The sequence below is a fragment of the Gracilinanus agilis genome, chromosome 6 (assembly GCF_016433145.1).
Source record: "Gracilinanus agilis isolate LMUSP501 chromosome 6, AgileGrace, whole genome shotgun sequence".
NCBI lineage: Eukaryota > Metazoa > Chordata > Mammalia > Didelphimorphia > Didelphidae > Gracilinanus > Gracilinanus agilis.
Window position 1 is genome coordinate 78749383 of NC_058135.1, and position 25601 is coordinate 78774983.

The 25601-nt window shown below is 35.8% G+C and overlaps 1 protein-coding gene across 2 annotated transcripts; it reads left to right on the forward strand.

The window, feature by feature from the left end:
- The first annotated feature begins 47 nt into the window (after positions 1–47).
- On the forward strand, positions 48–13128 carry RWDD4 (RWD domain containing 4). Of its 2 annotated transcripts, XM_044680629.1 has the most exons (8): positions 48–84; positions 3795–3875; positions 4692–4801; positions 4894–5041; positions 6421–6538; positions 9334–9383; positions 9527–9529; positions 12206–13128. In XM_044680629.1, the coding sequence occupies exons 1-8, from the start codon at positions 61–63 to the stop codon at positions 12236–12238; spliced, it is 567 nt and encodes a 188-aa protein (XP_044536564.1). In that variant the 5' UTR covers positions 48–60; the 3' UTR covers positions 12239–13128. The 2 variants fall into 2 exon arrangements, with proteins under 2 accessions (XP_044536564.1, XP_044536565.1); XM_044680630.1 differs by lacking the exon at positions 48–84 and having other exon boundaries at positions 3854–3875; positions 4696–4801.
- Positions 13129–25601: the final 12473 nt, after the last annotated feature.

The window sequence follows — 25601 nt, forward strand, 5'->3', positions numbered from 1 at the left end:
CCCCCCCCCCCCCGACTCACCCACACCCGTCGGAGGGAGGAGGACCTCTGTGCAGGAGCGATGAGCGCCAACGAGGACCAGGAGGTAAGACCCCTCCTCCCGGGAGACTGGGGCCAGGGTAAAAGAGAAGGGATCTCCCGGTGCAGCCCCTTTTCCCTGTGGGTGCCCCAGACGGAGGCGGGGACGACCCTTTCACTCCAACTCTCTCTCCCTCCAACGTCGCCTCTCCTTGTCTACCGGTATTTATTAAGCGCCTACCATATACCTTCCTTTTCTCAGAGACCCCCGCCCCCCAAGCTCAGCCTGTTGTGGGAAGGAATCCGGTCCGTGCCGGGGCCGGATTTCTGGCTCCCAGAACAAAGTCCCTTGTCCTCTCTGGGACCCTATAAGATAAAGGGACGGGAGGGGGGCGGGGTGAACTCGATGCCTTCGGGGTCTTTTCTGCTTCAAAATCTACACTCTAGTGATCTTAATAGGGTGTGGGGAGGAGCCCGAGTTCTAGCCCTGCCTCCCTACCCGGCCACCTTCTGTAGAGTCCTGAAGGCAGCCACGGAGTTTGGTGCTCCCCTACTGAGGACAGCAAGGGGTTTGCCTTTCCCCGAACAGTGCCTGGCACTTTGTAGGTTATTTATTTAGTAAATGCTTCTTCATTTAGGAAGATTGAATGAAGCAGAAAGAAGAATAGAGACCTCAGCTCAGTTTTCTGAGTGGAGGAGGAGCCACTAATGATTAAGGGCTATAGAGTGAGTAGTCTTCTCGCCCACCCGCTCTCAGACCGCCTTCTCTCCCTCTCTCCATCTACCTCTCTCCCTCCATATCTTTTTGTCTTCCTCCCTCCTTATTTCTTTACACACATATTCCTTCTGCCCATTCTACACACACACACACACACACACACACACACACACACACACACCACCCACCACCCCATCCTTCTTTCATAGCAGATTACCTTATCAAAGATGTTCTGAGTATTCAGCCATTTGTGTATTAGTTCTTTGTATATTTGAGATTCCCTATAGAAGCACCAAATCGGTGATCACCAGGCGGAGTAAGACACATTCTTGTTGGTCTCATATCCCAAGGGGACTTGGAATATCTTTGGACTTGGGTCCCTCTCTACCTGCTAGTTCAGTTTTAAAAATTATTGAACCAAGGGCAGGGAAGTGGCCCAGTGAATTGAAAAACCTAGAGATTGGAGGTCCTGGGTTCAAATGTGGCCTCAGACACGTCCTAGTTGTGTGACTCTGGGCAAGTCATTTAACCCCAGTTGCTTTGCTCTTCTGCCTTGGAACCAATACACTGTGTTAATTTTAAGACAGAAAGTAAAGCTTTAAAAAAAATTACATTTGTTTTAGGAGAAATAAAGGCTTGATGGGACACCATGACTTTAAAATAGCTTGTTGGTGTACCCAAGCTGAGCTGTGGCTTAGTACTTAAAAGCACAGGACCTAGATACTCAAAGACCTAGCTTCAAATCCAGCCTTAGACACTTCCTAAATGTGTGACCCTTTTAAACCTCTGATTGCCTGACAAAAGGATCCACTGGAGAAAGAAACCTTAAACTATTCTACTAACCTTGCCAAGAAAATCCCATTGATAGATGTTAATTTTTTTTTTATTTTGAGAATGCCACTTTGAAAAATATAGAAACTTTAATCACAGTGACTTAGCATATGGTAGATTTTTCAGCTTTGGTGGTGTTTTTAAAGGACTTTTGAGAAGGTTGGGAGAGGGGGAGTTGGCAGGGGGATATCCGTTCAAGCTCTTTCTCTGATGAGGCAACTCTAAAAATCTTTAAGATGGTAATGACTTTTATATCAGTAAAATCATAGGTGTAGCCCCCCCATCACCTTAATTTTTTTTGGAAAGTCTAAAACATGGCTTTTTAAATGATCTACATAATTCTCCAAGAAATATTGAATTCTTAAAAGTATTCTTTCTTTGAGCAATTTTGAGAGGGAATTAATATGCCTCATTTTCTTAATCTGTTAATTAGGCATGAGAATACAGGCAATCCCTAATTTTAAAAGGTTCTTTGTATCCAAATAGCCTGATGAATGTGGAAGCAAAACATCAAGAAATATTTTTTCATCCACTAGTTTCTCTTTTGTGGAGAGCTAGTTGTAGCACTTCAATTAAAATCTTTTTCCTCCCTATGTGAAATGAATTTTCTCCTAGAAACAATGTTATGAGTCATGGTCAGTTCCTAAAAGCTTCTTTAACCCATATTGTAACTAAAATTTTCTTAGTGCGTTTTTTCAACCTCCTTGACCATCGATTTGAAACATAAGAATATTCTTAGTTATAAAATCTAAAATCCCACCTTCTGAAAGAACTCTTTCCTGATCCCCTTCATGCTAATGCCTTCCCTCTGTAATTATCTCCATTTTATCCTTTCTGTAGTTTGGTTGTGTATAGTTGTTTGCCTGTTGTCATTTCCTTTAGATTCTGAGGTCCATGGAAATAGGGACTGATTTTTGCCTTTCTATCCCCAGCACTTAGCACAGTGCCTGGCACATAGTAGACACTAAAAATATTTTTGATTATTTAACGAAAATACATGGGATTACAAATAGGATTATATTGAAACACATTTATGAAAATATTTTTAAAAAACAAATTTACTGACCATGTTAAGCTTAATCTAGTAAGATCTTGTATCTCACCATCTTTGAGTGCAGCATTAGTGGAAAAAAAAAGATTTTCAGTGGATCTGTGATTTCTTGAACATATCCCCTTCAGTGTAGAACTACTCATATACAAGCTAATTCTCTACAATGGAAGTGACCTTGGGATCTTGAACACTTTGTTATAGGAGTGAAAGCTCCAATATGTCCTACCAAGCTGGAATGACTTGTAAGGGCCTGGTAACATACTGTATGTCTGTAAATCCAAGCACCAGCATAAAGTCAGAGAGACTATTACCAGGTTTTGTAAGATGATCACTTTTTTCAAGATAAAAGTTTGAGAGATTTTCCTCAGGGAATGCCTATATGCCTACAAAATCACATATATTGAAGAAAGTACTAAATATTTATTTCTCCTTGACTGTTTTAATAACAAAAAAGATTTGAGAGAAAAATGTTATGTAAGTATAAATTGTTATGCGTTTAACAGATTTGTTTGGAAAGTAAATCATTTTTAGAAATTATTCAAGCTCCTTTAGAATGTAATTTTCTTTCTTTTTTTTTTTAAACCCTTACCTTCTGTCTTGGAGTCAATATAGGTTGAAGAGTGGTAAGGGTTAGCCAATGGGGGTCAGTGACTTGCCCAGGGTCACACAGCTGAGAAGTGTCTGAGGCCAGATTTGAACCTAGGACCTCCCATCTCTAGACCTGGTTCTCAATCCACTGAGCTACCCGGCTGCCCTCTAGGATGTAATTTTCAAAGGGAGATGCTGATTTGTGGAAGAATTCTTTGGTTGGGTTTTCTTTTTCTTAATTTGGGAAGACATGGGGTAGATTTCTTTGGTATGACTTCTGTGCAATGTGTTAAGTAGTCCCCAGGAGTGTCATTAAGTACCAGATGGTTTTAAATGGAAATTTGAAATTTAACAGGATTGACTGCCTTTTCTATGCTTGGCATAAATTTTCAACGTCAGATTTATTAAATTTTTCAAAGATAGTTATTTTCAAAATAGGTAATGCTTTGTAATGAGTTCATAGTGTTTCTTAGAGTATGTTAACAGACATAACTTTCATATAGCAAATTTGCACCAAAGACTCAAGCCTCTATGTTTCTAATTTATTCTTCTGAGACTGAGACAAACTCATTTTATTCATTCCTTTTAGATGGAGCTGGAAGCATTGCGTTCTATTTATGAAGGTGATGAAAGTTTCCGAGAACTAAGTCCAGTTTCATTTCAATATAGGGTAAGACACAAAGCATAAATGAGATCATTTTTATTGCTTTTCCTACTAAGGCTATTTTGTATTCTATGTGTATTTTCTCTATGCCTATATAAGTGTTGCCTCTCAATTAGAATGTATTCTTTTGAGGGCAGAGACTTTTTCCCTTTTGTTTTTTTCACCAGCAATTAGTACAATGACTGCCATATAATAAATGTTTGTTAATTGGTTTTTGCAGAAAGAGGAGTCATTGATGAAATGTTGATTTTTGTTTTATAGTCCAGTACTCAGAATTTTCATTAGATAGTTGCAAAAAGGAAGTTAGCAACATTTTCTTCTTTAGCATTTACTTTTCCTTAAGTGATGTTATAAAATATTGTATGCTTTACTTTTTACCCATCTAAACTCCATAGCCCTCATATCTTCTCCATATTTAATCCTAAGTCAGACTCTGGCTTTACCAGAGCATGTCTAGTATCTGTGCATGATGGTCTTTCTCCTTAGCAAATGGCACTACCCAGTAAGCTTATTTTTATTGCCCTCTCCTCTTGTACAAGGGAGTGTTAGGCTGTGGGGATAGATGTGATCATGAAACACAGTACTTGGCTTTAAGAAGCTTTCATTTTTAGCTGAGGAGATAAGACTTAAACATCAGTATCAACACTATATGTCCAGGAAGCAAGCTGAGTGCTATAGGGCATTCCCTGAGTGGAGAAACTACTACTCTGAGATACATTAGTCAAAGAAGGCTTCATGTTCCTTGGATTATATCTTCTATTGCCTTTGGCATTTGTATCACATGTGTAATTATTTTCTAGTTAACATTTTCCTTTCCTTCAGATAGGTGATAATGGTGATCCCAAAGCTTTCTTAATAGAAGTTTCTTGGACAGAAACATATCCACAAACAGCTCCAATCATATCTATGAATGCTTTTTTCAACAACACCATGTAAGTGCTTTTCATTTATTATTTACATTTGACTCCCTTTTCCTTTTCTGTTAGCATTATAATTTCTTTTAAAAATATATTATATATTCTAGATCATCAGCTGTAAAGCAAAGTATTCTGGCTAAATTACAGGAAGAAGTTAAAGTTAATCTTGGAACTGCTATGACATATACATTGTTTGAATATGCCAAGGACAATAAAGAGCAATTCATGGAGAATCACCATCCTGTCCAGTCTGTGGTGAGCATGTAATTGAGCCCTTATAATAGCGTTTTCTAAATCCTGTTTATTTAAATGCCCCACGATTTTATGTTAAAAGATTTGGATCAAATTTAAAATGCAAATAAATTTTAAAATGTAATTAGGAAATGATTTTGTAAGCTTCACTTTCACACAGAAACCAAGATATCAATAATAAGAATTATTGGATACCCTCCATATTCATTTGGCTCAATGAGGCGTGGGAAAGTTTCTATGTGTCTAGTAAAAAGCCTTATTTAAATTCCCCTTGGAGAAGTTGAACAAAATATTATTCAGACAGTTTAGTGGTACTTTGTTTAAAGTGGATTGACCTGCTTTTGAGTTAGGGTTGTACCCTGTTGTTGATAATAATTTTTTGCTTTTGAGTCATAGTTCTTCGCTTGTTACAAATAGGCTTAGATAATTCATCCTAAATTGATAATTTGAGGAGATTTCCCTGACCAAAAAAGTAGTTTGAACTAGCACAAAAGTATCATTCAAGAATTTCCTTAGAAAATAGACCTCTGTCAAAACTTAAAGCTTATGTCTTTTGAGACCTCTATAATGTTTACACTGTGTATCACATCTAACACTTGATTATGTACTATTTCCTAATCAGGCCAAAAACTTCTTAATGACAGCAACTGAAACTTCTGATTCTGTGCCCTCTCTTAGTCTATGGCTAAGTTCAGAATTTCAAAATGTCATTACTGACTTAATGACTATAGTGTTGAAAAAGATTCTTTTTACTGTTTAGAGGGAGAACTGAGAAGATCTGGACAAATTAGTATGACCTGAGGTGCTTGATGGCATGGATTATTTGCATTTTTAAAAGTGTTTTATGTTTTCCAAATTACTTGTTGACACAATTTTTAATAGTTGTTTTCTAACATTTTGTAATCCATTCTTCCACCTCTCCCTCTTCCCCAGGAAGGCAGGTAATATGATATAGGCTGTACATAATTGCCATATAATGTATATTTTCCTGTTCATCGTGTTGGGAAATAAGACACATATTGCCCACATAAAATGTGCATTTTAAACCCTATGTTAAACATTTCAAGTTGTAGTGAATTAGCTATATAGCATCTACTTAGGAAGCTAATATGACCCTCTTATTTTCAGTGTGCTTTAGGTCTCACTACCACTAGCACTTTTTATAAGTTTCATTGTTTCATAGCAGCCCTTTGAACACAGCTTTGTATTAAGCTCTAGCACTATACCAATGTCATATATTTAATAGAAATATACTGTAATCTTGTGCATTTTCATTTTACCAACTTAATAGTAAGACAGCAGATTTCAAGAATTGGATATATTTCTCTTACTAAATGTGTACCAAAGTTTAAGAGTTTGTGAATTATTTTGTTTCTTTTCAGACATCAATAAGCAATATTATTTCAGTTGAAACTCCTAATACAGCTCCCTCAAGTAAGAAAAAAGATAAAAAAGAACAGCTTTCAAAAACCCAGAAACGGAAACTGGCAGACAAAACAGGTTTGTACTGCTAAGTATTAGATCCACCAGTCTTTTTTAAATCCCTCACAGATAAACTTTTGGCTGCTTCACTTGATGATTATTTTGCATGTTTATTCTTTCCTTTGGGAATTTGTATTTCTTCATCTTTGTAGTATATTTCTTTCAGTGATAGAAAAAGCCTTAAAAATAACTTGTTTTGAGACCTAGTTTATATTTGATAAATCTTGTTTTATTATTATTATATTGTTATACTATAAAGTTGGAGGCAGCACTAATATAATAGAAAAAGTAGCTTGGAGTCAGATAGCCAGCATTGTAAATACTGGTCTCTTTTACTAATTATATAACCTTAGCCTTCTTAAACCCTCAGTTTCCTGATTTGGAATATGGGATAATAATACTTGCACTGCTTCGTTGTGAAGGTCACATGAAATAAGTAAAAGCACCTCATAAGCCTTAAAGTACTATTGAAATGTCATCTATCTTAACTATTACTTGTCATTACTGTGAGACAAAACAATGTTAAGTAATTTAAAAAGTAATTATCCATGAGATACTAGTCTTCATTTTCCAGAATCATGGTTAATAAGGCTAACTTTTTGAAGAATTTAACAGCTATATGAGAACATTAGTCTGAGAATGAACATGTATCACTGAGTAACATCTCTAGTTTCTGGCAGTTTCCTTTTAAGATTTTCCCTCTAGAATGTGGCAAAATTGGCACACTAATGCATTGCTGATGAAGTTGTGAATTGATCCAACCATTCTGTAGGGCAATTTGGAATTATGCCCAAAGAGCTATAAAAGAATGCCTAACCTTTGATCCAGGAATACCAATACTAGCTCTATATCCTAAAGAGATCAAAAAGGCTGGGGCAGGGGTGGGGGGGTTGAGGAGGAGGTAAAGACCTGTTTATACAAAAATATTTATGTTCCTCTTTTTGTGGTGGCAAAGAATTGGAAACTAAAGGAATGTCCCTCAATTGGGGAATGGCTGGCTGAACAAATTGTGGTTGTATAATGGTGATGGAATACTATTGTACTGTAAGGAATGATGATTTCAGAAAGAACTGGAAAGACCTCCATGAATTGATGCAGAGTGAATAAGCAGAACCAGGAAAACATTGTACACAATGAAAGCAATATTGTGGAACAATCAAATATTATAGACTTTGCTATTAACAGCAATACAATGATCAAGAACAATTCTGAGGGACTTATGAAAAAGAATGCTATCCACCTCCAGAGAAAGAACTGTTAGAGTAGTAATGAAGATGAAAACATGATTTATCATTTGTTTATTTGGTATATATTTTGAGGTTTTGGTTTTATAAGATTATTTGCTAACAAAAATGAATAATATGAAAGGAAATATGTTTTACATGATAATACATGTATAACCCAGATTGAATTGCATGCCAGATCTGGGATGGGAGAGAGAAGAAGGGAGTGAGACAATTTGGAAATTTCATGTGGAAATTTGTTATTAAAATAAATTAAAATTAAAAAAAAGATTTTCCCTCTATTCCCTTAGCAGTAATTCCAGCCCTTGTTGCAGTAAAATTGGCACATATGTTTTATGTTATTGAGTTATTGAGACAATGACTGAAAATTAACAACTATAGAGACTTCACCTAAAAGTCCTTCCATTCATTAACCAAGCCATTGGTGAGCCTTATGGTTGAATACCCTTTGATTCTTCAGATACTTAATTTGTATGCCAGAGAGATGTCTTTCTAAGATGTCCCAGAGAGCTCCTAGAAGGCTAAGTTAGTTGAGGGTTCATACCTCTAAAGGAAAGAGGAGGCCAGGAAACTGAATAACCAGGCCTTTTATCATAAGCATATTGGACTATAAATTTACGAACAACTATAGACTAGACTTTCCATTGATTTGGTTCAAAGAAAATACCTCACTCTCTGCTGACAGATGCCCAAACCATTTTTAAGCTGGGTGCCTTAAATGTCTTTGACTTGGAACTATCTTAAAGGAACCATTCCCAAGATTCTAAGTGGAAGTGTTAATAGCTAAAATTAGAGATATGCTTCTACAGTCCTTCTAGTGGACCAGGTAAAGTATTAGATTTGGGGGGTGGGAAAGATATCAGTACCTAGAGCTAAAACCCTAGTAGCATCTTTCTTATTCTTTATGAATCACAGAGGCAGTCTTTATCTCATTTTTCCTAACTGTAAAATTAATATGCAGAATTTGAAGATTAAACAAGAAGTAAATTATGTCCAGAGTTCAATGAAGAAATGTTATTGGAATTTTTTTATTATTCATTTGTAATCAATACAGTTATATGAACTGTTATATGAAGTTAATATCTCCCCAAAAGTGAGCATTGTTTTTTATAAATAAAATTCCTTTAATTACATAAGCACACCTAGTATCAATTATGCAACCAAAAAGTTAATTAAAGGGATATAATATTCCCAAACATCTACTTTGGCTACAAATGTAAATAAATACAATTAATAAAATTACTATTTTCTTCTCACCCTGGGCATTTTGCCTTTGTGTTTCATATAGAGGAAGTATGTAGTCTTGAATGAAAAAGGAGCAAACGTGAAAAAGGGATATATGATCATTCTTTTATAAACTTAAAGTTATAATCAAGTTCTGTTCACCAAGAATTGTACATTTAATTATTAATGAAATTAAAAAGGCTACTTTATTGTACCATATAATTTTCTGCTTTAAAATTGATTATATAGCTAAGTGCAATTTGTTCGTTTTGATGTGTTAGAAAGTAGTCTAGTTTTTAAAACTTGCTTTTCTAATCTCGAAAATGAATTTTTTTCATTCTGTAGATCACAAAGGTGAACTTCCACGAGGCTGGAACTGGGTTGATGTAGTTAAGGTATGTTCCTTAAATACAGAATATTTTATTTCCTTAATGTCAGTTTTTATTAGTGTCATAATTAAACTTATGTGATCTCTTTTTTATTTTCTCCCCTACCAACCTTTGGATTTGACTGGTTTCTGATGTTTGTATACATTCAGCATGTAAGTATCTTTAAGTATTTTTTTTTCCTTCTTCACAATCACTTTATAACAATGTCAAGATGATTTCTAAAGAATTGCCCATTATGTAGCATTTAAGGAGAGTAGGGAGAGAAAGGAAAGGAAAGAGTAAGCATTTATTAAGTGCCTATTTTTTGCTTTCTTGATCCTCATAACAACCCTGGGAGGCAAATACTCTTACTATCTTCATTTTACAGTGGAGGAAAATGAGGCTGAAAGGGGTTAAGTGATTTGCCCAGGATCACCTCGCCAGTAAGTGTCTGAGGCTGGATTTTAACTCTAGTCCTTCCTGTCTCCAAGCCCAGTACTCTATTCTTGTGCCACTAGCTTCCTTATTTATGGGGGAGTTACCCAGAAATGCCTCCCAAACTCCCTGAGATAACCATCAATTACAGAAGGAAGGAATTTAAATTTTGGAGAAGTAGTGCTCTTTTGGAGTATGAGGCACTTTGGTGACAGGTGTGACCAGAGTGCCCTAATAAAGATTTTGAACGACCAGAGAGCACCTAGAGCCAAGTGACAGAGGAAGTGAAGAGGTGTGTATGTAGCAGGTGAGGTTGCAGAATGGAAAAGGGAAGAACCCCAAAGTAAATATTCCTCTATTTGAAAGTTTGCCTATAACTGTCCCTATTTCCTGCTCTCCCTTAAATGAATGGGGAAAATCTCCCTTGCATACACAATTTGCCATAGTCTCTCACTTCACCCTAGCCCCATTCCCCACTTTCCTCCAGCATGTGGAAATGGATACTTTACCTCCTTTTTGTTCCTGATCTGCTGACAGATCCCATTTGAGAAATACTTCCTCCTCCTGTCCCCGACTTCCTCGACTTAGTCGAGGGTGATGCCGAGGGAAACCTAAAGAGTGGCTCATAGAACAGGCTCATATTGAGGTCTGTGTTAGATTATTTTGTGTTGAATTATTATGTACTCAACTTGAAACTTTGACCCTTACACAGAGCAGAGCATGTTGAACATCATATAAACAAGAATCCTGATCCCTCCTCTTCCACTGACTAACTGTATAAACTTGAACAAATCAGAGAAGTTAAATAGATTGTGTTTGACTAGATGTCCTCAAGGTCATTCAGACTCAACATTTCTGTGATAACTAATCGGCTAAGTTTGTCTTTAAATTATAGTTGGGGTATAGCCTAAGCCAAGGAAATCTTTATGGATTGGTTTCTCATTCTAGGACAGTCCAAATGTTAAAAGTGCTCATCCTGCCAATTAAAATGAAAATGTCACTTTCATTAACTGTTGTCTTTGATTCCCTCTTTTAGACACCTTACCCAATCTTAAGTTTCCTATACTTTTCTTTCCAAATTCATTAGGCCTAAAGTATATTAGGCCAAATAAGTTGATTCTTTTTATAATCTTCCTAAAAAGAGCTGTTCTTGCCAGGTGTTGCAGCAACTCTTGAGCTAGTCAAATTTGAAAGTTGTGGTGGGTAGGACACACAAAAGGGAAGTGCAAGCAGTCTCCAACTTATGAATGGACTGCATTCCAAAGTTTTCTTTTTGTTGTTTTTTTTAAATCCTTATTTTCTGTCAATAATAACTGTTAAGACAGAAGAGCAAGGCAATTGGGGTTAAGTAAACCCAGTCCTCCTAATTCCAGGCCTGGTGCTCTCTCCACTGTACCACCTAGCTGCACTCATCCCAGGGTTTTATTGATAGGTTTATTTGTTTCTATATGGAAATGGCTTCTCCGTTATAGGGGGACCTGAGGTTTTCTAAACAGCCCAAACTCCCATACCAATTAAGTCTGTCACACAAGAGAACATACTAACCTGACACTTGAGTTTTAGGTATAGTGATCAGAGGAGTACAGAAAGGGAGGAGGGTCTCAGACAACATTTTGAAATAGATAAAGTGTGTTTTTAGCATTCTTATGCCTTCCTTTCAGTACCACTCTCACTTACCAGTGTCCTTCTAGGATTCCTATTGCCTTTATGGTGCTGATATCCCTTTAGGTCAATGCCTCTTGGCCTCAAAACTATTGCTTTTCTTTTCTTAATTGGAACTCACAATCCTTCCATTTAAATGTTACAAGGAAAGTAGTCTGAAAGTCCTCAGGCCTCCCAAAAAGTATTTGCATTTTTAAAGGAATGAGTCTAGTAGAATTTCAATCAGGGTGACAAAAGGAAATGAAAAAAAATATGAGGAAAGATCCTTTAGTGTAAGAAGGAATAAACACTGAGATTTTGCCTAAAAGTTTGCTTCAAGGGTCTGCTCCTCTATTTTCCATAGTTTCTTCCCACATTTGTAAACCTGTACATTTTCCAATTTTTCACTACGGTTCTAAAGCCCAGAAATACGTATATATTTTTTAATACTTCATCTTTTATCCTGTATTTACACTCAGAATCTTCATTAGTGAATTTTAGATGTAATTTTTATGTTTCCTCCTATTGATGGTTACAATTTAACAATTAGTGAACTCTGTAGTTTTACATGTTTGAAGAAGAACCTGAAAGTTTGAAGTGCCATTACATGAAAGAAAAAGCTTTCAAAATCTATAGACTTTGTTGCTTTTGTATGTTAGTGTTAACTTTGTATACTAACTGGAAACATTTTTAATTTGATATGAAGTGGAAGCAATGTAACTCAAGTAATGTAACAGCTTAACTTATTTACTGTTTCTCTTTTCTTTTTATAGTTAAGCAAAACTGGTTCTAAAGATGATGAATAATGAAAGAAACTTGATAGAAGAAAACACCATCTTTTAATACCATAAACTGAGGCCAACATGTTTCTTTTAGTACTCTTTTCTTCTATTGGCATTTTATAAAACATAAGTTTTTGTATGTTTCCTAAGTAATCAGATCACCAGTTCATGCAGAGATTTGTTGGTATTTCATTATTCTCACAAATTTGCCTTAAAGGAAGGTAAAACATGCCACCAGGAATGTTCAGTGTCCTTTCAGTAGCCTGTTAAGCTTTATAAATGATCAAATATTGGGAAAAGTAAATAATGATATATGCAGTGTTAATTTATACTGTCTTATTCTAGAGTGTGATTTTTTTTTAAGGGAATGTAAAGCCAATTAGAATAAAGCTGCTTATCAAGTATACCCTTTTCAAGTTCTCATCTCAGTGGAGTAAATAGTAAAAGTGGCGTTTTGGGCAGCATGATCTATATTAATAGGTTTGACACCTTATTTAAGATCTTCATCTGTTCATTCCCTTGAATTACTTATGTTTAAATTGCTTCAGAGAAAGCTAGTGATTGAATACCACTATGATTCTTTCATATAGTTCATATCTGTGCATAGTTACTTTCCATGTTTTGTTTTTTGCAGAGAACTGCTGTCTTCACACAGATAAGTCTAAATTATATTTTTCTCAATATTGATATATTGAGAGGTTTAAACATGAGAGGTTTTCATAATACATGGGGTAGGAAAAAATAAAACAATTCTGCCAAATGCATTGGAAAGAATTTTGTATAGATGTGCTCTCTTGTATTTTAAAAAAAAATTCCTTACTGAATACACAGTAATGGAACAAAAGATGCCTTAATGTCATTTACTTTTTTATTGTTGAAGACATTGATTTTAATAAATTCCTATTTATCTGCCATTGTGGGGTTTTTTCTGTTGTTTGTTTCTTGTTCATCTCTAGCCCTTTCTGGTAGGCAGCAAGCATTTACTTTGTGCCAGCACTGTGTTAGTTCTTACTAGGCATACAGATACAAGAGCTTATATTGTAATGGGGAAGAAGAGGAAGAAGAAAAGAAGTCTCAATCCTGGAAGTTATTGAAGTCCAGAGCCAAGTGAGGAACACCACATGGCCAGCTGAGCCTTTCCAATAAGGACCTCATCAGTAGCTGGAGGCTGGCATGGCACAGGTATGGTCCAGAATGAGAAGGAACCCCAGGCACTGAGGAAAGTTCTAGAATGAAAATGAAGCAAAGTTGTGATGGCAAAGTCCAGAAGAATCAAGAACAAAGCTCAGAGAAGGATGCGCTGTGTCTGGCTTGGGCCTATTCCTCAAACGATTCTACCTCATACATTTAGTTCTAGTTTTTAATCTCTTAAACATCCACTTTTTGATGAGCTATCTTGTAAGCTAAGGGTTTTAAGGATTTTACAAAACCTTAGAGGAAATGTCATCTCTCAGTACTTAAAATCTGCCTGCTTTTGTCTCATTTCTATTTTAAATATAGGTTAAAAAACTTTTTGAGGAACAACTAGATATTCAAAGAGATCACTTATTAATGAAAATGGATTAACAGACCTAGAAATGGTGCTCACTTAATGAGGTTTTTAAGTTAAGAATTCACTCCTATTTTGGCAATGTAGCATTTTAGACCTCTCCCTTTATACAATAGGTTTAATAATCAAACATCCCTAATATATAATTAATTAGATTAAGGGAATACAAAAATGCAATGGCACACCTGCCTTCAAAGAGCTCACATTCAAACATGGAAGACAACATATACCTGTAGAACTGTATAAAAATTAATACAAGAATACCAGGAATGCAGGAATGGTTTACTATAAGGAAAACTGTCAACATAATTGATTATATTAATAACAAAAATCATTGATTGTATTAATAGATGCAGAAAAGGCCTTTGACAAAATATGATAATCCTATTAAAATTTACTGAAAAGTATAACTGTGGGTCAAATTTTTCTTTAAATGATATAAAGCATCCACCTAAAATTTCCAAATGTTAATTGTAATGGTTAAGCTAGAAGCCTTCCCAGTAAGATAAAAGGCAATTGAATAAGGTTGCCTAATATTATTTAATACTATATTAGAGGTGCTAATAATAAGGAAAAGAAATTGAAGTGATTAGAATGGGTAATAAAACTTTTTGCAGACTATATGTATTGTAATATAGGTTTAATAACTGTGCCATGTTGGCCTGGGGGCAACCTGTCAGTTGCCTTGGTTGGAATGTTGATGGTGGCATGAGACAGGGCAAAGCACCAACTGCCAGTTGGATCAAGAGTATATAAAGCTCAGGAGACCCAGGGCTGGGTTCTTTCCTTCCCTGACTTCTCCCCTGATCACTCACTTATCCCTTACCTCCTGGGGCCTGGGTTGGTGGGACTAAGAACATGGGTAGCTTAGGCCTAGAATAGGGTTTAAACCAATCCTGCAGAACAATTTACCAATACTATTAGCACAACTGGCAAATCCTTTAGTCAAAGATCAACTTTATTTATTCAGAGACCACTTCACTGACCAACCTGGGTCAGCAGAAGACCATCTAGACAAGACCTATTGGCAACCTTAGTCAGATATACCTTTCATCCTTAGATTTCAGCACTTCCTAACCCTCTTTCCACTGCTTTGTTCCCTTTACTCTGTAATCAATAAACCCCTTAGGCTTAACCCTGAGAACTCTGTGGTTAATTGCCTACCATCTAAGGCCAATCAGGGACAGGCAACAGGAAGGATTCTGAGCATTTTCAGCTGGAACAAACTCCATTGCTGAAGGGCAGGAAGTTCAACATTCAATTCCTGTCAGCCTGCCATTCACCAATAGGAAGCTGCTTCCTCAGCAGGGAAGGGGCTGGTAACCTGATATCTTAAAGGAGCCTGGTGTCTAGTAGTGAGAGTTTCACTTTTCACTCACTTTCCTGGGTTGGTTCCTTGTTACATTTATAAACAAGTTTCAAGCCCAGCCTGGGTACAGCTCACTCCATCCTTCCAACTAGCACCATCCTCCTGCTAGCCTTATTACCAGTATAAGGCCCCTGTGACCCATTTATTACAGTATATGTGGGAAATCCCAGAGATTCAATTAAAAAATTAGTTGAAACTATCAATAGTTTTAGCAAAGTAGGATAAAAAGTAAACCCACATAAATCATTAATAATTTTATATGTCTAACAGTTCCATAAGAAAGGATTTAACTACTGTAATGACATTTTGCAATGCAATATGAAAGGCAAAATGATTGACAGCTGTTTAGAACTTGGAATGAGGTGAGCTTGGCAGAGGCTAGCAGGTACAAATTCAGTTGATGGGAAAGTATAAAAGGAGGCTTTGAACTGAGACAGATCTCAATTTTGAGATAGGAATTGGTGTGGGAGGTCTTGGTTGGGCTTGGGTAGGCCAAAGGTCAGCTTAAGATACCAGCAGCCAGCAGGGATCACTTCCATAGTCTCAAATCCTGTGTTATCCTATACTGAACATCCTGATTCTAATTCACTCATCAAGAAGAAGCAACATCATTTACTATCAAATAACCTGATTCAGGTTGAAGCAATCTGGCTCTGCCAGGCTGGTGACTGGCAAACTAACCATTGACAACTGATAAGCTGAATACCCTGATTGCCTTCAATTCATAAACCATCTTTGTCATCAATAGCTTAGGCCAAGGATCTCCTGTACCTCTCTTCCCCATCATTTCCCTGCTTCCCTCCCCAAGCCTGTTATTATCAAATCTTTAAACTCGCCTAAAGTGAATGTCATCTATACCCTAGAAATTAGTGAATATATCCTTGGGTATTTGAGGGAAGAGGAGATTTATTTCAACTGTAGAAAAGTTTGAATCGTAGTCAACCAGCGTCATCCATATTGAGCTGGGATAGATAGTTAGAAGTAGCTGTGTATTCTTAACCACAGATTCTTCACTTGACTATCTATCCTGGGACACTTATACTGAAGTTGGGTGCAGCAGATTCACTATAAATATTCCTGTGGAGTCCTTTGTGTTTCACTACCACAACTTGTGTGTTACACTTAGGAATCTTCCACATTCACTTAGCTTCAGCTCCTCATAACTCCAGGATAAATATAACACTACACACAGAATAAATAGCTGGGAATGTACCTGCAAAAATCAAGAACTACATTAGCAGGATTATAAAACACTGCACAAATGAAGTCATATTTAAATAATTGAAGAAATAGGAATTGTTCATGGGAGGGCAAAACCAATAAAAAGTGACAATCCTACCTAAACTGATCTACTTATTTAATGCCATGCCAATTAAATCATCAAAAGATTATTTTATAGAGCTAGAATAAGTAAAATTCATTTGGAAGAACAAAAGATCAAGGCTACCAAATTAATGAAAAAATGTAAAAGAAGGAATCCTGGCAATACCAGATATTAAACTGTATTGTGAAGCAGTATTTATCATGACTATCTGGTACTGGCTAAGAAATAAGAAGGTAGATTGGTGGGACAGGACACAACAAACGGGAGTAAAGGATTATAGCAAGCTTGTATACAAAAGTATAGATCCAAGTTTGGGGGGAGAAGAACTTCACTATTTGGTAAAAATTGCTGGGACAATTGGAAAGTTGTTCTGCGAGAAACTTGGTATAGACCAATATTTTACACAATTCACTAAAATCAAACTGGATACGTGATCTAGACAAAAGGAGATAGAAGTAAATTATAAGAACAAGGAACACTGCATATCAGATTTATGGATAGAGGAATTTGTGAGTAGAGATGGAGAGCATTGTGACATGTAAAATGGAAATTTTCATTATGTTAAATTAAAAGTTTACAAATAAAACTAATGTAGCTAAGATTAAAAAGGAAGAAAAAATCTGGGGGAAATTTTTCATAGAGTTTCTCAGAGGTCTCATCTAAAATACAGAGAATTTTCTCAAATTTATAAGAATAAGAGCTACTACCCAACACCTCCTGATCTATAAATGGGCAAAATATATGGTTAGCTTTTAGATGAAGAAATCAAAGTCTTATATGGAAAAATGCTCTAAATCACTGCTAATTAGAGAAATGCAAATCAAAATAATTCTGAGATGTCACCACACACCTATCAGATTGACTAAAATGATAAAGAGGCAAAAATGACATTTTGGAAAGGGTATGGAAAAATGGAGACACTAATGCACTGTTGATGGAACTGTGAACTGATCCAACCATTTTGGAAAACAATCTGGAATTTCACCCAGAGAGCTATAAAACTTTGTATACCTGGAGATCCAGCAATACCACTGCTGAATCTGTTTCCTGAGGAGATCAGGGGAAAAGGAAAAGAACCTATATTTTCCAAGATATTTATAGCAGCTCTTTGTGATAACAACTAGAAATTGGGGATGTCCATCAATTGGGTAATTGCTGGACAAATTGTGGCATATAACTGTGATGGAATACTACTGATTCAGTGGAAATGGTGAGCAGATTAATTTTTTTAAAAAGCTTTGAAAGAGAGAAACAGCCAAGATGGTGGAGTAGCAGCACAGAAAGCTAGAATCACTTTGAAAATTCTCTTAAACCAACAGTAAAATAGCACTTCAAAATGAATACTAGAGTCACAAGATGAAAAAGATGATAGAATGAAGTAACTCTGCAATAAACAACTTGTGGTAGGGAGAGAAGGTCTAATTCATGGGCTGAGGGGAACTGGAAGTAAAACTACACACAAGGGAATACAAGTCACCCACCCCTCACATACTACACCAGGTTCCAAATCTGGGCACAAGCCAACTTTGAGACCCTGGGACCTGCCCAATCCAATAGCAGAGCAGCCCAAAACCACCCCTTGAAATTCTAAGCCATTTCACAAGCCTGTAGTGAGGCCAAAAGTCCATAGTACTTTGCCCATTCAATCTTGCAGTGAAGCATTTAGCCCCAAGAGCAAATTAGCTCTCAGTGCTCTGAGTCCTGCAAAGCCAATGTCTTTAGAAGACATTGAATCAGCAATGGGAGGTGGCTCTCAGAACAACTACTCCATAGGTCATCATACCACCTTGGAGGAACCAAAATTTACAGAAACTAGAGCTAAGAGAAACAGCAAGGAAAAAGTGAAGTGTAAGAGAATCCGCCCTTGATCCTGAAAACAGCCTGACTTTAAAGGTAAAAGTTAAAAAAAAAAAAGCTGGGAAAATTAGCAAACAGTAAAAGAAATACCTAACAAAAGAAAAATTTTATGGAGACAAAGAAGTGCAAGGCACAGATTCAGTAAGGAACAGTGAGAGCAAAGCAGTCACATGTAAAACTTCAAAGAAAAATGGGGATTGGCCTTGGGTGCTGGAAGAGCTCAAAAAGGAATTAAAAAATCAAATAGGAGAGGACAGCTGGGTGGCTCAGTAGATTGAGAGCCAGGCCCAGAGATGAAAGATCTGGATTCAAAAATCTGGTCTCAGACACTTCTAGCTGTGTGACTCTGGGCAAGACACAACCCCCATTGCCTAACCCTTACCACTCTTCTGCCTTAGAACCAATACCCAGTATTGATTCTAAGCTGGAAGGTAAGGGTTTAAAAAAAAAAAGAATAAAAAATTAAAAACCAAACAAGAGAGGCAAAAGAAAATGAGGAAAAGAAATGACAGTAATGCAAAAAGAAAACAGCTTAAAAAGCAGAATTGGCTAAAGGGGAAAAGAGGCACAAGAGTTGAATGAAGAATTCCTTAAAAAGTAGAAAAAGTAGAATTGATCAAATGGAAAAGGATGTTAAAAAGGTCATGAAAATAATTTTTTTTAAAAATTTGAATTGGGCAAATAGAAGCTAATGACTTTGGGGCAGCTGGGTAGCTCAGTGGATTGAGAGTCAGGCCTAGAGATGGGAGGTCCTAGGATCAAATCCAGCCTCAGACACTTCCCAGCTGCATGACTCTGGGCAAGTCACTTGATCCCCATTGCCCCCCTTACCACTCTTGCATCAAGGAGCCAATACACAGAAGTTAAGGGTTTAAAAAAAAAAAGAAGCTAATGACTTCATAAGAAACCAAGAAACAATAAAATAATTTTAATAGTGAAAAAATAGAAGAAAATATGAAATTCTCATTGAAAAAGCAACTGATCTGGAAAACAGATCCAGCAGAAACAATCTAAGAATTATTGGACTACAAGAAAGTCATGATTTTTTAAAAAGCCTAGACATCATATAAGAAATTATAAAAGAAAATTACCCTGATATTCTTGAACAAGAGGGTAAAATAGAAATTGAAAGAATCCACAGATCACCTCCTGTAATAAATCCCCAAATGACAACTCTCAGAAATATAATAGACAAATTCAAGGAGAAATTGCTGCAAACAGCCAAAGAGAAACAATTCAGATATCATGGAGCCCCAATCAGGATTACACAGGATTTAACAGCTTCCACATTAAAGGGATCAGAAGCCTTGGAATATGATATTCCAGAAGACAAATGAACTAGCTTTACAACCAAGAATCACCTACCTATTAAAATTGACTATATTCTTTCGGGGTGGGGGGGGAGGGGGGATGGTCATTTAATAAAATAGAAGACTTCCAGTCATTCCTGATGAAAAGACTAGATCTGAACAGAAAAATTTGATGTCCAAATACAAAATTCAAGAGAAGCATAAAAAAGTAAAGAAGAAAAAGAAAATTTCAGAGACTCAATAAGGTCGAATTATTTATATTCCTACATAGAAAGATATTTGTAACTCTTAAAACTAAAAAATTATACATAAACAGAGGGTGTAGGAGTAAGTTGTTTAGGATTTTGTGCAAAAAAAAAAAAATAAAGGAAGAAAAAGAGGATTGCCCTAAGAGAAAAGAGATGTAAAATGGGGTAAATTATATCACCTCAGGAGGCATGGGGGGGAAAAGACTATTTCAGTGGAAGGGAGGATGAATGTGGTGATGGGCAATGCTTAAATCTTACTCTCATCAGATTTGGCTCAGAAGGGAATAACAACCAAACTTATTAGAGTATAGGAACAGAGAAGTAGGAGGGAAATAAGAAGGGTCATGTTGGGGAGGGAGGTAACATAAGGGAGGAGGAGGATTAGAAGCAAAACACTTGTGTGGAGTGACAGAGTAAAAGGAGAAAGTATAGGAGCAAAAGGGGAAAACAAGATGGAGGGAAATACACAAAAGGTAATATAACTGTGAATATAAAAGGAGTGAACTCACCCATAAAACAGAAGCAGATATCAAAGTGAATTAAAAACCAGATTCCTACAATATGTTGTTTATCAGAAACACATTTGAAGCAGTTAGACACAAACAGAAAAAAGTTAGAGAATGGAGCAGAATCTATTGGGCTTCAACTGATATTTTTTCTAAAAAAAAAGAGGTAGCAATCATGATCTCAAACTAAGCTAAAGCAAAAATAGATATAATTTAAAAAGGTGAGACAGGAAATTACATCTTGATAAAAGGTACTATAGACAGTGAAGTAATATCAATACTTAACATATATGCACCAAATGGTATAGCCTCCAATTTTTAAAGGACAAACCAAATGAGCTTCAGGAAAAAATAGACAGTAAAACTACACTGGAGGGAGACTTCAACCTTCCCTTCTCATAACTAGATAAATCTAACCAAAAAATAAGAAAGAAGTAAATAAAATGAGTGAATTTTTGGAAAAGTTAGATTTAATTGGTCTGGAGAAAACTGAATGGGGTTAACAAGGAATATAGCTTCTTTTCAAAGTACAAGGTACATAAACAAAAACCGACCATGTCATAAAAGCTTCACAATGACATGCTGAAAAGCAGAAATAATAGAGACATCCTTTTCAGATGATAATGCAATAAAAATTATAATCAATAAGAGTTCATAGAAAGAAAATTAAAAATTAATTGGAAACTAATCTAATTCTATAAAAGAGGTGGGTCAAAGAACAAATTATAGAAACAATAATTTCATTAAAGAGAAGGACAATAAAGAGACAATATATCAAAATTTATGGGATGCAGCCAAAGCAGTACTTAATGGAAATTTTATATCTGAATGATTGTATCAAAATAGAGAAAAAGCAGATCAGTGATTTGGGCATACAACTAAAAAAAATAGAAAAAAAAACAAATTAAAAATCCTCAATTAAAGTCTAAATTGGAAATTCTAAAAATCAAAGGAAAAATTAATAAAATTGAAAGCAAGAGAACTATTGCACTAATAAGACTAGGAGTTGGTTTTAGGGGGAGAAACCAAATAAAATGGATAACACATTGATTGATTTAAAAAAGGAAAGAAGAAAATCAAATTACCAGTATCAAAAATGAAAAAAGATGAATTTACCACCAATGAAAAGGAAATTAAAGCAATCATTAGGAGATATGTTGCCCAATTATATGACATATAAATCTGACAGTCTACATGAAATAGATGAATATTTACAAAAATATAAATTGCCCAGATTAATTGCCCAGGAAATAGAATACTTAAATAATCCCATCTCAAAAAAAAAATAATTGGAAAAGCCATCAATGAACTCCCTAAGAAAAATTCTGCAGGGCCAGATGGATTCACAAATGAATTCTATCAAAGATTTAAAGAATAATTAATCCCAATACTCTATAAACTATTTAACAAAATAGGCAAAGAACGAGTCCTATCAAAATCTTTTTATGACTCAAATATGGTACTGATACCTAAGCCAGGAAGACCAAAAACAGAGAAAGAAAATTACAGACCAATTTCCTTAATGAATATCGATGCAAAATACTTAAATAAAATACTAGCAAAGAGACTACAGCAATATATCACAAGAATTATTCACTATGACCAGGTGGGATTTATACCAGAAATGCAAGGTTGGTTGAATATTAGGAAGTCAGCATAATTGACCATATCAATAACCAAACTAACAGAAATCATGTGATTACCTCAATAAATGCAGAAAAAGCCTTTGACAAAATACAATACCCATTTCTATTGAAAACACTAGAAAGCAGAGGGTGTGGATTATATATTCGTGTCTCACCCAACACAATGGAACTACTGGAGAGTGGGAATGATTTCATTTTTGTCTTTGTATCTTCTAGCAAATAGCACAGGGTCTGGCATACTTGTGATTAATAAGAATCATTTGACAGAACTAAAGATATTTAACCTAGAGGAGAGAAGACTAAGTGTATTTGAAGCCCTGTCATTATTAAAATGAATTGGATTTTCCTCACAAAGATCCAGTGGGTAAAACTTAGAGTAATAAAAGTTACAGAGAGCAAAACCAGCTCAATATAAGGTGAGAGTTGTACAAATCTAGTATTGGTTCTTCAGTTGTTTCAGTCATAGACAACTCTTTGTGACCTCATTTGGAATCTGACAAATATGGTACATGTCATGCCAAAATTGTTTCCAATGATTATTTGTCAATCATGAATTGCTCAAGTGGAGGTTTGATGATAATTTATTACAGACATTCCTTCTGGCTATGGGTTGTACTAGATCATTCCCAAGATCCCCTTCCACTTCTGAGATTCTGATTCTCTCTTCCACTCCTCTAACAATCTATGTACATTTCTTTCTCTCTTAGAGGAGGATATACTCATTTCCAAGGCCAGACCGTTCTTCTGTGCCACACATGTTCTCTCTTCCTACTGCCTCTAGGTCTTTGCTTCATCAATTACCTTCCCTTTCATGTATCTTCTTTTTACTGAAAAAAAAATCCTTAACTTTACCTGCTCTTCCAAGCAAATAAGATCTAAGTTTTTCTTCTTTCACTGACAAATTTTTACATGTTCCAAATATTTGGATGACTTAGTAATGTTTTATCCCTGTGTTTTCTCCATTTGCTCTCTTTTAAATGTTCTCCAACAATGTAGATCTATTGTTGGTTGATCCTATTGATTCAGATTTTCCAATAATATTCCATAGCAATTATTTTCTTTGTGATTTCTTCTCAATTCCTTTTTTGTTTTGCTTTTTAAATTTTAGTTTTATTCCCATGTTTTGTTTTGTTTTGTTTTGTTTTTGCTTTCTTCAAGTTCTTTTTATTTGTTCATGTGATTGTTCTCATTTAATTCTTTTGAAAGTGCCATTTGGCCATTTGGGAACATATATGGAAACTGCATATTTGTTTTTTCTTACTTTCTCTGCATCTGATATTTTAGCTGATTCATTTGCTCTATAATCCTTTTACTTTATCAGCATTTTGCTTTGATCATTTCCTGTTTGATCAGCTTTTATTTTCTTGCAGATGTTTAAGCTGTTTTTCCTTTCTTTGTTATTTTTGATCAGCTTTTATTTTCTTGCAGATGTTTAAGCTGTTTTTCCTTCTTTGTTATTTCTATCTGCTGTTTTTTGAGGAATGCCCCCAGGAATCTCCTTGGAATCTCAATCTCCCATTTTGACTGAAAATCTTTTGCCAAACTCTTAGAAGGAATATTGTGTCCTCCCTGCCTGACCACCAACTCATTCTTTAATCCTTTGAAGGATGATTTCTAGCTCCATCACTCCACTGAAAACATTTTTTTCCAAAGTCATTAGGAACCACCCAATAAATAAATTACCAAATACACTGGATTTTTCTGACTCAAGCCTCACAGACATTTCTGAAGTATTTCATATGATTGACTGCCCTCTTTCTGAAATGCACTTCCACTGGCTTTTGCAACCCTTCATTCTCCTGGTTTTCCTCCTTCTTTGATTCCTCCATTTCTATACCCTTTCTTGATCAATGACAAGTAGAAGAAAAACACTTTTAAGTAATATTAGAGACAAAAATAGGGTGGCTGCTCTGGGCAGTTGGAGTAATGTTAATGAATGTCAAAAAGCAGAACTACTCCACTGATACTAGCTCCATTTTCTCCCTCAATGCAGATAATCTTCAAACTGGAAAAAATTATAAGTATGGTTAAAAGGAAACTAGAAACAAAGATTAATGTGCATATAGAAGAGGAATCATATAACCACAGAATCTCAGAGTTAAAAAGGAACCTCAAACATTACTTATTGCAACCCTTTCCTGAATTTCCTGAATTATTGATGAAAATACAGATGAAAACTGTTGGCTTTGACATGATTTTAAAGGAAGTTGGGAAATAATTTTTAAGATATCATGAAGAGAAGAAAATTCTTAAAAGAATGGAAAAGAATACAGATGGTATTTTTTATGACAACCCAGAAAGCATCAGCAGCATTAAATCCATATGCCTATTTTCTCATTTCTATAAAATACTTAGGATTATGTTCTGTGCACATATTGAGAATATATGCCTAGTGAAGACATGAAAATAACAGAATTTTACAGGTGATTATCTACAACTATACTTATCTTCACAGCCACACAATTAACTAAGAGATATAAGATAAGTATGTGAGAAATAACTGGCAATCTTGCAACCGTGGGCACAGGGCTATTTTTTCTATGTCAATGTTCTAAATTTCTAATAGCCCTGATATTAGTCAGGAAGGTCCTAGATCTATAAAAAAAGCATTAAGTACTTGCTGTGTTTCAGGTACTGTGCTATTTAATGGGATTAAAAAAAAAAGAAGTCTTTTCCTTCAAGGAGCTTATGTTCCATCCAGGGAGACAACAGGTGCATATATATACATAGCATTTCCTTTAGGCTATCTGTCCAACTCAACACTCAGGATGAAGTGGCAGCTCCTAAGATTGTGGTACTTTGAAAATCACACCCATAAAACTATAATTCATGGCTTCCCAAATGAGTCCAGGTAAAATGTGATTTTTTTCCCTCTTTTGTGATAATGAGAATAAATCAACCTTGCCCATTCCCAAATCTAATCACCAAAAGTGTAAACAACTCCACTTAATTCACAAGTTGGGAGGTCTGTGACCCACAAGTGCTGGAGTGAATGACAAATCAGAATTTACTGACTGCCTCCTGGGCAGTCCTAAGAAAAGTATCTGTTGTGATTGGACACATAAACTAAGAGGAAGGCTGCAGGTTGTTCATGGCTTGGACTTGGAGGAGCTCTGGCTGGAACCCTGAGACCTTGGTGAGTGAAAAAGGCTGACTAACTACCTTAAATTTCCTGGAGGTACTAGCTTCTGGGAGGCTCCCTTGATTGGGAGAAGCCCTCCTGCTAAACCCCTTGTTAATTGACTTTTAGGCTCTTCAGCTGAGCCTCTGGAGCCCTGCCAGAGTAAAGCCCAGACTTGAATACAAATCTAGTTTGTTAACTTAGATCTCTTACTCTACCCTCTTCTCGTCTCTCTACTTCCACTCTCTCCTATATTTTGTAAATAAATTACTAAAATCATTTTAGGAATTGGTATTTATTCAGTTTCTTGGCGACCACACCTTTAAATATTAATATCCAAACCAAAAAAAAACCCCTTTTTCCCTCTTAGACTTTGCACAATCTAATCTGCTTACTAGAAATAATTTGGCCAGGCTAAAGTAGCTATAGGGAAATTAATTGGCAAAGCATCCTAAGC

Coding starts and splice junctions, on each gene's coding strand:
- RWDD4 (XM_044680629.1), top strand. CDS start 61: ATGAGCGCCAACGAGGACCAGGAG. Junction 85..3,794: donor GCGCCAACGAGGACCAGGAG/GTAAGACCCCTC, acceptor CATTCCTTTTAG/ATGGAGCTGGAAGCATTGCG. Junction 6,539..9,333: donor GAAACTGGCAGACAAAACAG/GTTTGTACTGCT, acceptor TTCATTCTGTAG/ATCACAAAGGTGAACTTCCA.